We start from the raw sequence: 12,000 nt of genomic DNA on the forward strand, positions 1-12,000 counted from the left end.
TGATGTCGGTTGATAAAAGACAATTGTTCAGTGTATGTTCATGATTTTGTTGCTGTGTGATAAAACAGTCATGGGCAGGACCTGTAAAATGACGACTTTTTCTGAGACACAACATTTGATTTATGGAGATTTTAAAAAAAGGAGTGGGTGGATTTGAATCATTATAAAGTGTTATATTACTCTCCATTTCAGCTGGAAGAACAGCACAATTCTGAAGGGTTTGTATTTGCTCACTAACGTCTAACTCAGGGGTGTCCAAACTATTCCTCTGAAATATCTGTAATTTGGTCTGTATTTCATAACTCCCTTACATTACATCCAATTGGCCTTTATGTCGACATGAATAATGTAAGATTATGTATAAATATCTGCCACAGTACCGCTGTTACTGTTACTACATGTTGTTGGTGGTTTGTGGATTAAAAAGTATTCTTACTGCATTGTTTTCACGCAACGTTTCTCATATTTTCCTAGTCAGTGTTGTTGAGAATGTCTTTAAACTGCTTTAAATCACCGCAGGATCTGGTTTGTTTGGAACGCTCTGCTCTAAACTCAAACGCTTCTCACAGCGCTGTTTAGCAGACGCGTGATCGGCAGTAAGCACAATTGTTCTGAGGTTGTCTGGTTCAAATGAGTTGCGCTCTTCTGGTTTTGGTGCATTCAGGAATTCTTGTGCGTGACGAAAATGAGAACGGATATGAGTTATCAAAATTTTATTACTCGCTTGTTGTTGCTACATCTGGTCTAAAATTTTGTGCTGTCACCTTGTGTTAACATTGTGAAACTGAACATTTGATTAATTATGCTTGGCAGGCCATTTGTAATATATTTTAATAGACACTTTAATAGCACTTAATATTCATCGACGAGCCTTAGTTTGGATACCCCGGGTCTAACGTTAATAGATGGAAGATTTCCATATCAAAGAAATTACCCAAAATACCAAATTGCCACAGACCAGTGGTGTGTAACAACACGAGCGAACTTCTTTTTGGCAGTCTGCATCTAGAACAAACTTCAAAAAATCTTTATTTCCGAAATTATGTCACAACAGCTTGTATATGGGGGTCATTCAGGACTTTGAAACGGCTTGCAAAGCGAAAGTTTCTGAGAAAGTTCACTCTGGCTGGCAAAGACCTTCAAAGTACCGTTCGTCCATGTTAATTACCTAATAAGAAAGTGTTCTCTGGCTCCGCCTTCTTTGACATGGAAAACCTCCAAGCTAAAGGCAGTGCACATAAACAGACTCCGCAATTGTGAATCTGCCCCTCTTTATGTTTTCTCCTTCTGTTCTTTATCTTTCACTCTTTTCAGAAATAGTCTTAGTGAGATCACAGTGGTAGTCTGGCGTACAGGACCTTCTGTCAAGACCAATTTCGAGGGGTTGATCCATCACCCTTCTTACAAGTCTTCTAACTATGACACTCCAGTTTCCCCAGCGAAAGCAAAGAGGGCCGACAAAACACCACCGCTTCCGCCTCTGCCCGCACATCACCACACCAGCCGTAGAACTGTAGTCAACGGCTCAGAGGGAGTGGGAGGAGGAGGGAGTGCAGCGGGAATCCTGTGGGGAGAACGGAGGACTGCGGTAGATGGCAAGACAAGCACTCAGACACTTAGAGGGACACGCGTGAAAGCATCGAACGGAGACAATTATATCATCCTGTCACCTATTAACCCTGGAAGCCAGGTAAACAAAAGCATTGTTCATTAGTATAGGATCTCATGGTTGCTTAATGTCTCAACATAATGTGATTTCCATGCGTTATATGTACGTTTTGGCTATTTATATATATTTTTTAACACCAGGCAAGCTATCTTCCTTTTGGCTGTTTGTATAGACAGTTGTTTGCCAATTCTGGTCCTAGGGGGCCACTGTCCTGCAAAGATTTCTTACATTCCTAATCAGTCGCACTGAACAAATCTAACCAAAGTTAGGGCAAATTATATGGGAAATGTTTTTGATTAGGATAGAGCTAAACTCTGCAGAACAGTCTGAAGACAGAAATGATAAATAAAATGTCTACAAAGACAGCAAATTATAGTGTTTTATGAATAGGGCTTGAAAATTGAACTCAGAATACATTCCTGAATCATTTAAATTAACATATTAATAGTTTAAAACTTTCACATTACTAAAACAAGGATGCAAGTATGTTTCGGTTTTTTGTTAAGTTATAATAGTTCTCAAGTTAAAATAAGTCTCATTTACAAACACCTAGCAATCGTTTTATATATTTTACAGTTACAAAAAAAACTAAGCTTATTGATCTTGATTCCTCAAAGCATTGAGAAAATGTCACAGTGTATCTTAAAGTGTCTTCACTTATTAACTCTTCTAAATTTACAGGTATTGGGCTCTATCTATGGAGACAAGCACAGAACGTTAAGTAAGTCCCCTAATACCTTTCTAGTTCATTGATTTAAATAGTGTATTGCAGTGGCTAAGGCTCAGGGTTTTGACCATGTTTTGTTAAATGCTCATTACGTGAATTTCTGTCAATGCCTAGACTGGTCTACAACACTACAGGAAGTGCTTTGATTAAAACACATATTCTGGAAATGTTGGTACATTTTTTACATTTGAATAAAATGAAAACTAAAAGACTTTCTAGTCACACGAGGCAATATTTTATTCAAAATATAACATAGAGAACATACAAAATGTTTAAACTGATACATTTGATACCATTATCCACTAAATAAACTAATTTCAAACTGGATACCTGCTACAGGTTTCAAAAAGTTCAACAAACTGCTGAAAAACAGCATTTTGAACAGATTCTTGAACAGAAATTTTCATTAGTTGTCAGTTATAATCATCAAACGTAAAAGAAATATATCAGTCTGTGTGTAATGAATGAATATAATATACAAAAAGTTTCACTTTTTGAATGGAATTAGGGAAATAAATAAACTTTTGGATGATAGTCTAATTATATGACTGGCACCTGTAGTGTAAAAAGAGCCTATTGTTATTTTCCACTCTGTGTTAACAGCATCTTGCTAATAAAATTCTAAATAGAATCCTTTTGTATTTACAACGTTAGCCTCCTCTGGTCCCTAGTTAGCTTACTCTTCATAATCTTCCGCAACTAACCTACTTCTTCACCCTTATTCTCTGTGTGACTCCTGATGAAGAACATTTCAATAAATAGCTCATACTTACCTCACTGTAAGCAGCATATAATTCAGAATGAGTGAGAGAAGAGAAAAAGAGGAGAGGAAGGCAACTTTATTAAGGCATGTGTCATCTATCCAGATGTTCTTCCATGAGGAGAACGACTAAGATTCATAGAACTGGATTGGTAGAGGTGAGGCAGTTTGTGATGCCAGTGAAATGCGTAGGGAAATGTCTTGCTGGTCTAGCATTGCTGCAATCATGTGGTCTAAATGTATGATGGATAAAATATTGTGATCATAGGCCTGTATAAGCTAGGTGTTTCCAAGAGTTGTTACATATTTGTCATGATAAACATTTGTTTTGATGCTAAAGTTCCTGTATAAAAATAAATTAGTTTTGTTGAAAGACAATTAGAGTATGTAGAGGAATTCCTGGGCTTTTTACATCTGGTGAGCTGGAGCGATTCAATGATTAATACTTGCTTCCAGATGGGACTCAAAGATGATAGTCTGTTTAGTTTTCTTACTCCTGATGATTGCCACAGACCCTTTGGGGAATTTATTAATTATGTCCTTGAGTTGTATAATTTCAATTACTTCATTGATGTAGAGGATTCTAATCCTTCTCCCATCCGGAAGCCAGCCGACGCTCCAGCTCACAGTAAGCAAGATCCCTCCACATGCCACACTAATGAGCCCGTTCCTTCCCCGCATCATCAAAAGATTCAGAGAAACTGGAGAAATCTCTGTGAGTAAGGGCCAAAGCTGAAGATATCCGTGGTCTTCGGGCTCTCGGCTGACACTGCATCACTTATCTGTCATTGACATTACTAAATATGCCCAGGAATACTTTCAGAAACCACTGTTGGTAAACACAATCCTCTTCACCATCTGTAGATGCCAACTAAAGCTCTGTCATGAAAAAGGAAGCCATATGTGAAAATGGTTCAGAAGCTGCATCGTGTCCTATGGGCCAAAATTAATTTAAAATGGACTGTTTCAAAGTGGAAAAGTGTTTCATGGTCAGACGAATCCAAATTTGACATTGGAAATCATGAACACTGTGTCCTCCGGGCTAAAGAAGAGGGAGACCTACCAGCTTGTTATCAGCATTCTGTTCAAACACCAGCATCTCTGATGGTAGGGGTTTGCATAATTGCATATGTTATGAGTTTGCATGTTTTAGAAGGCACTATGAATGAAGGGAAAGGGAAGGCTTTGTGTATTTCAGCAGGACAATGCAAAACCACATACCGCAGCTATTACAACAGCATGGCTTTGTAGTAGAAGAGCTTCATACCAGATCTTTACCTTTAGAGAACACCTGGCGCATGATTAATTGAAAAAAATAGGTCAAAGATGACCATAAACTCTTTAGCAGCTGGAAACCTTTATCAGGCAAAAATAGTACCAAATTCCAAAACTCCAGATACTCTGTAATTTATGGAAATCAGGTAGCACAACTGTCCCCATGCCAGAAACAGTTATAACACTTCCAGATGGTCTGCAACAGATGGCCCCCCAGCCATAAGGAGCAACCTGCCCCTACAGATATATTGACACCATCTAGTTCTAAAATAGATTGGTCATGAAACTTATATAAATGCATTTTTAGGAAATATTTTGTGTTACATATTTTCACATATTTATGTTGTTCTGCCTATTTTTGGCGAGGGACAAGATGTTGCTGGGATGCCATTAATGGGCTTAAGTCATCTTTTATTTATTTGAATTATGTATCATCATGTCATCTCACTACAAGTTATAAAAGACAATGATTGTAACAATCTTTCACAATTTCAGCTTAATTTTTTCATCAATTTCTTAAATCATTCTTTGACTATGTTCTGTTGGCGAAGTTTTTTTGGCCCAGTGCCAAATTGACTTGCCGACCCCTGCTATCATTAATACTTTAATAAATGCATACAATATCTATAGTATAATTTAACTAGGAGACATGCAACTTACAGTCACATTTCACATTTGCAATAACAAAAAATAAAACTCTACTATATCTATACTGTACTGTATCACATGACCAACTTAAAAGGAAAGGAAACTTAAAGGAAAACTTGGAAAGAGATAACAGATCCATGCTACAGACCATACCCATTCAGCTAAACGTTTTCTATTAAACAGAGGAGAAAGACATTGTCTGGGTTGAATGACCTTTCGCATCCACTTGTCATTGCCTACTACAACTTGACTACAGATGTCCTCAACCACCCATTGAGAGCCAATACTTGGATATGGCTGACCCTTACAAGTACTTGAGCATAGACTGAAAAGGCTATGCAAAAACAGCACACTAAGTTCTTGTCTAAGGCAGAATTTAAAGAAAAAAAACATTTGACACACATAATGGATTGACCATTGAGAGGGCTGGAATGCTGTCCAGATGATATCTAACGCTGCATTAATGAATAGGAAGAAATACATGCTTGCATCTCAGTGAGCATTTGTGGGCCAAAACTTTTAAAAGAGCCACAGTTAGAGAGCACCAGAGAAAATGTGTTCTCTAATCAATGCATCCTAAACCCTTCAATGGACGAATCCTTCATCCTCTTAAAAAAAAAAATAAATTAAAAAAAATAACATTTTACAGAATAGAACACGATCTGAACAGACAACAAAAGCAGTGAATCAGAACCCGTTGCAAACAAATTCCCCCATGGCATATTATGTATGCCACCATTACGAAACACAGGACATGAAAGTCCTGTGTGTCTGCATAAAAACTCCTGAGAACCAGGAGGACTGCGAACAGCTCAAGGCAATTTTTGTACCACAAAGTGTGAGCGCCTGTCCAGGTGCCAAATACTGCACAGGGCTCCCCAACCCGAGCTTGATGAGACTGACTTGATGACTTTGCATTTTCACTTTATCTAGCTTACCTGCTCCTTTGGGGGAGAAGTTTTCAAAAAGTGTTTCATCTGACACTTAGAAGCCAAAAGGGGTTATAGCTCCTGGCAGTCAAACTCAGGAGATACAGCTACTTTAGATGGAGATGATGACGCAAGGAGTGTGTCATGTCAATTCATTCTTGTACACCTCCTTTTCCCTCACTTGCTTGTGCTGTCCATGGGGTGCTACACATGTTGAATATTGGAAGGAGAAAGGATTAGGCTCCTGTTTCAACTTAAAAAAAGGCTCTGATTCTGAGTGATGCCACTATAATGAATGCTGTAATCACTACTGCGATAATAGAAGAAGCAAGCTAAAGCTTAAATAGTGGGTAGAGCTGCCAATGAATTGGTGTGATGTTATATAATCGTTTCTCCTGACATACCGTAAAAGTGGCAAAACTATACTTCACCTGGTGACACATTGGTCGCAAAATGTTTCGCAAAAACAAATAAGTTTCATATTCCTTTCATCAATGCAAAACTTATATTATTGCCAGAGAGCCGTGGCAAAGTTCCCACCAGGCAGATAGAGTTGTTAGTTTATGCTAGCTATGCTGACTAAAATCTCACTCTTCTTTCTATTAGGTGGCCAGATGTTCCCCACACCTCAGGCGTCTGTTCCACCCCCTCCGACTGCTAATGCCCAGTCAGCGCCTGGCCTGGCAAGCAGAACATGTTTTCTGCGTCGCTCTGCCAACAGCAAATCCAAAACACAGCTCAGCGGAAACTACCAGCAGAACTTTGCCAACTACCAGAACTGCACCATTGTGAGGTCACATATGCCTCATGCCAACTATGGTACCTATGTGAAAGTGACACCCAAAATCCTTATCTTCCCCATCTTTGTGCAGGTAAATCTCTCATATCTTCACAATAAATACAAGCAATAAACACAAATATTACTGATATCTAGTAGTGATCTATTCTGAGGTTTGCTTGTTTTGCCGCATGACCCGGATTTTACTCTGGGCAACCCAACACTGTATAAATGTTGTTTATTTACTTCCATTATTTATAGATACTACTGGTCAAATATTACTTCATTACAAGTGAAAGTTGTAAACACAATTTTTTACTTGAAAGTATAGAAGTACTTGCTATTTATTTTTTTTAATTTTTGCCTCTGAAGCAACCTACTGAATACACTGACTAGTTTGTAATATCTGTGTAATAAGAGCTTATTAATGTAATGAGGATAGTGAAACAGGCAGGGGTCGGTAACGATAGCAAAAATATCACAGGGCAGGCAGAGTCGAAAACAGGCAATGGTCGAAGCAGGCAGACAGAATCAAAGTCGAGGTACACAGGCAATAGGTCAATGGGTAAGCAGCAAACAATTGGAGAAATGATAACCCAGAGCAAGGTCAAACACGGGAAGACAGTGATAGAGGAACAAATGCTTAGAATTACCAGCCAGAGCAAGGATAAGACTTTGCACAGAGTACAAGCTGATAGCGGCTTATATAGCAGTCTGATGAGATACACCTGGGCAGGTAATCAGGGCTGAAGAAGGGCGTGATGGGAAATGTAGTTCAGAGGGCTAATATTCTGGAGAGGGTTCCCTCCGGTGGCCGTCAGAGAGAGCCACAGAGGCTTTTTAAATGAAATAAGACATCTCCCGCAGGTTGGACTGCAGGGTTTTGAAGGCTGTGATTTAATTTGTTTTTGGCAAACAAAGCAAACATGTGAACCAAATTACATAATCTTATGATTATTTAATCTTTTCACAAAACTGGAACATACTTTCTAAGTATGGCCATAGATGCACAAACTGCAGAATAAAACAGAATGGTCTGAACATTATTGAAGGTCACATGACCCTTCAAGAGTGATTTCTGATAGGCTGTCTATCACCTGTAAAAACACATCACATTTAGAAAGCAAAAAAAGCTGCTACATAAACAAACGACTTTCTACTTTGAGGACCTTGGTTGAAATATAGTGGAGTGAAAAGTAAGCAATTTGTGTTTTAAATGTAGTACAATAAAACCATGAAAGAAATAAAGAAATAAAACAAAGTAAACCCTGGGGCTCTAGAGATACATTGAGGTGTTAAGACAGGAAACAATTGGTCTGTACAAAAACTGAACATTAACTCCAGTGGACTTAACATGCTCTGGCACATAGAACCTCATATGGCCACAGTACTTACCTATATATGTATATATATGCCATGTCTATGTGCATATATATGCTATGTGCCAGAGCAAGTTGACATATCACTCAAAGGATGTTGTGAATGAGATCAGGTCAGTCAGAGATTGTGGTGTATAATTCATGCGATTTTGAAAAAAAGGCAAAATATATGGAAAAAAACAAAAAAACAAAAACAGTTCAGTATTCTTCCTTTGGTGTAGTATTCTGTTTTGTTTGGCTTGGTTTCTCAGGCCAAGAATGTTCATTTTGGTGCATCCTTAAATTTTAGTTTTCATGCACTCTGCAGCCAATCATTCACCACAAACAAACAAACCACATTTATCCTATTTATCCCCCAAAAAAACATATTTTTTTATGGTATGTCACGCAACCAATTACTGTTTACCTACAAACACATTTCAGAAATTGCAAGTTACAGTGTAGTATTATAGAGAACAATGTGGTAAGAGATGGTATGTGTACTGTGTGGGTTAAGTACTTTGTGAAGAGCAGTACTGCAAGGCTCAGTGATTGTGTTTCTGTTATAGCCTTTTCAACAAGTTAATATATATACAGTAAATGTAATGTAAATTATTTCTCTTTTCAAGCCTGTAGATCTGTGTAACCCAAACAGAACACTGATGATCTCTGAAGAAATGATTTTATATGAGAGCAAGCATTTTTCCATCAAGGTAAGAGACACTCTGCATGTTGTTAATGTGCATTTAGGGCATTTCACGCATTATTCAAAATGCTGTCTGTTCATATTCTGATGTCTGTACAAAGATGCAAAAAAAAAAAACTGTTTAAATTAAATGCATGTATATGCCAATGTTTGTGCCCAACATGAGAAGTGCATTTATGAAACTTGCAGGACGTTTTAATGTTACAAAGACCCAAAGATAAGGGCAAATTTAATTTCTCATGTCACAACCTCTTACATTAAAGATTATATGAAAGTATTGCAGCTTTCAAGACAAAGCATATTCAGTAGTTACAGTGTAGTGGTAACATGACAACAGAAAATAAAAAATAGGTAAAAAGCTGAGGATAACATGGATAAAAGATAAAAAGGGAAATAGAATTAAAATTAAAAAGTAATCACAACTTGGTAGTGTAGTTGGTACAGTTATATACTAATGCATATGTGTCTCTTTCCAGTATAATTTTTTAAACACAGTTTAACAGACATTTTTCAATATCAGATCAAAACTAAATTCTGTGTTTTCTTAGAAGTACATATCGATTTCATCCTCCACAATAGGCACAGAAAATGAAGCTAATTTATCTTATGTAAAACATATATTGTTCATGTAATTCCTGTGAGAGAACTTAGAGAGCACTAACATTGGCTGTTGCTATGATACACAGACCGCAGGGCATCAAAAGTTTCAAGGAAGATCAAGGGAGAAAACAGGAGTTCTATACAAAAGGGATTTGAGAAAAAAGGGAAGGAATAAAAAAAAAGACAAAAATACACGTAGGACATAAAAGCTGCTTGCATAATAAATCAGAAAGAATTATAATTTATATATATATGTGTATATATATATATATATATATATATATATATATATATATATATATATATATATATATACACACACACACACACACACACATAAAAATATATATATTGACTAAAACCATTTATAAGCTTTTTAATCCATCATACCTTTTTTATTGAATCTGTGAACTAATATAACCTCCTAATTGGAGTCACAAAAACTTGTATGTATAACTTTGTAAGTTACCGAACTAGAACAGAAAAGATACATAAGAAGGCAAATGGATTAATGTGATGGAATAAAGAAACGTTATATAACCTTTACCCAGAAGGCTTCTCAAGCCAAGAATAGTATTGCGTAAAGTGAAGATCTGACAATTTCACACTAAGGAGTAAGTGAGCGTTTTATAATCCTTACCTTAGGCCAAAGTCTGACCTTCATTTGCTAATACGGCTGGCAGGCTATATTACATGCGCTGAAGAAAGAAAGACCAGAGTCAGCATCTGGTCTGAGTGGTTCTGTCACCTGAGGAGACACTATTGTCGTTTCATGCTCTTTGTGGATGCTGTGGAAGGAAGAAATATCAGCATGTTGTAATCAGAGTTCGTCCTTGATTTCGTTCGCTCTCAGGTTTTGCGCACCAAAAGACTTTTGACAGATTGGGGAATTTATAGTATATAAAATACTCTTTTTAACAATATTAACTTCAAATGAACTACCTATTTGTACTGCATGTGAGGGTCCTGTCGCTCTGCTTGATCTAATTTTTTAGCTCATATTTGTGACCTGAATTCTTCTGAACCTCTTGGGAACACTTTTTTTACTCCATGTCTGGTAGATACTGCGGCCCTGAATGAACATTGTTTGTAAAATATTATTATATCTATTGTTTTGTATACTTTTGCCGATGTGAAGAAGCCTGTAACCGTGGTCGGTTTCTCAGATATTTAACCATTTCCTTGAAAATGTGTAAAAAATTTACTTAAGTACACTGTGCTTCTTAAATGTAAAACAAAGTATTAAGACTTTTGTACGTCACATAGAGATAACAGCATATCTAAAAATGTAATGGAGATTACCGGGTTGTATAATATTTAAAAATAATATTTTGCGTGTGCAAAATGCTGAGACAGAATCAAGTCCACAAATGAAATGAGTTTTAAATGACAAAGTCTTTTAAACTTCAAATTCTCTCTACTCTGTGTTACTGTTCCACATTAATCAATCAGCTCATTTGCATGCAATGACAACACTGGTTGACCATTTTCATTTAAAATTTATTGATCTATTTATTTATTTTTTACACTTCATGTGCTGTGTGTGTGTGTGTGTGTGTGTTTAGAAGGTCAATATCCCCTTAGGCAAGAACTTTACCACTTTACCAAGTTCAATTGAATTAAAAGTAACCAGACTGTTAATATGCATTGATAAGCGAATGTCTAATGTTTTATGAACCATATTAACAATTGAAAACATGGTGTAAATTTTCATTAACTGTGTTAAACTGAATGGAAAACAAAAATATAGGGATCAACAATTTGTAATAAATTCAGTACATAAAATGCTAATATATATTTTATGTATATAAGCATTTTTTACAGTTTAAAAAGAAATATATTAGTTGCTTATCTTTGGGTGAATCATCTGCGTGTATCATATGTATATGACTCCATGCTATATTTCTAGGTAACGATCTTCATATACTCAGATCTGATGTTGGTGACCAGAGAAGATGAACTGGGACGATGTAATGTCCTGCAAAACCCACTGTACCTCAGACAGCTGCAGCTGCGGGACGGTGAGTGACAAATACACACGCATTCACGCAAATGCGCAAACTCTTCAGGCGTTCGTCCATCGGTTTCAACATCCAGTGACATTTTTTAATGTTTAAGGTAAAACTGCCCTGAATAAGATAATTTGGTAACACTACAATAAGGCTTATTGGTTAACATTAGTGAACAAGAACAGTGCGGCTGCGTTTACACTGGCACAAAAAACTATTAGGAATTTGTTGCACACATGTAAACTCAGAAATCCGCATTAAATATTTTTTTTTTTCGCATCTGGGCCACTTCCAAATGTGGATTTTAATCTGATAATATCCGGTATTCGGACATCCGAGCTACGTCTAAACACGCGTATCCGATTCCCTGCAGGACTCCTAATGCAAGGGTGAGATGTATGCTCATAAATACAGAGTTAGTACTATCTCATTTTATTGAGGCGGGAACTGTATGTCAGAAATTGCGTAACATCCAACAGCTCTTTTCAACGACACCTGCCACATCATTTTATAAATATAATAGCTTTGCCACTGAAACCTG

General features: G+C 36.9%; 1 protein-coding gene across 1 annotated transcript in view; it reads left to right on the top strand.

Moving 5' to 3' along the window:
• LOC122345117 (regulator of G-protein signaling 3-like) overlaps positions 1-12,000 on the top strand; it is a 76,338-nt gene that overhangs the window by 13,600 nt on the left and 50,738 nt on the right. The window contains exons 5-9 of the mRNA XM_043238946.1: positions 1,315-1,690; positions 2,351-2,390; positions 6,615-6,880; positions 8,774-8,857; positions 11,360-11,471. Coding sequence (XP_043094881.1) covers positions 1,315-1,690; positions 2,351-2,390; positions 6,615-6,880; positions 8,774-8,857; positions 11,360-11,471 — 878 coding nt within the window. The remainder of the gene's footprint in view (positions 1-1,314; positions 1,691-2,350; positions 2,391-6,614; positions 6,881-8,773; positions 8,858-11,359; positions 11,472-12,000) is intronic.

The sequence above is a fragment of the Puntigrus tetrazona genome, chromosome 5, assembly GCF_018831695.1.
Source record: "Puntigrus tetrazona isolate hp1 chromosome 5, ASM1883169v1, whole genome shotgun sequence".
NCBI classification, from domain to species: domain Eukaryota; kingdom Metazoa; phylum Chordata; class Actinopteri; order Cypriniformes; family Cyprinidae; genus Puntigrus; species Puntigrus tetrazona.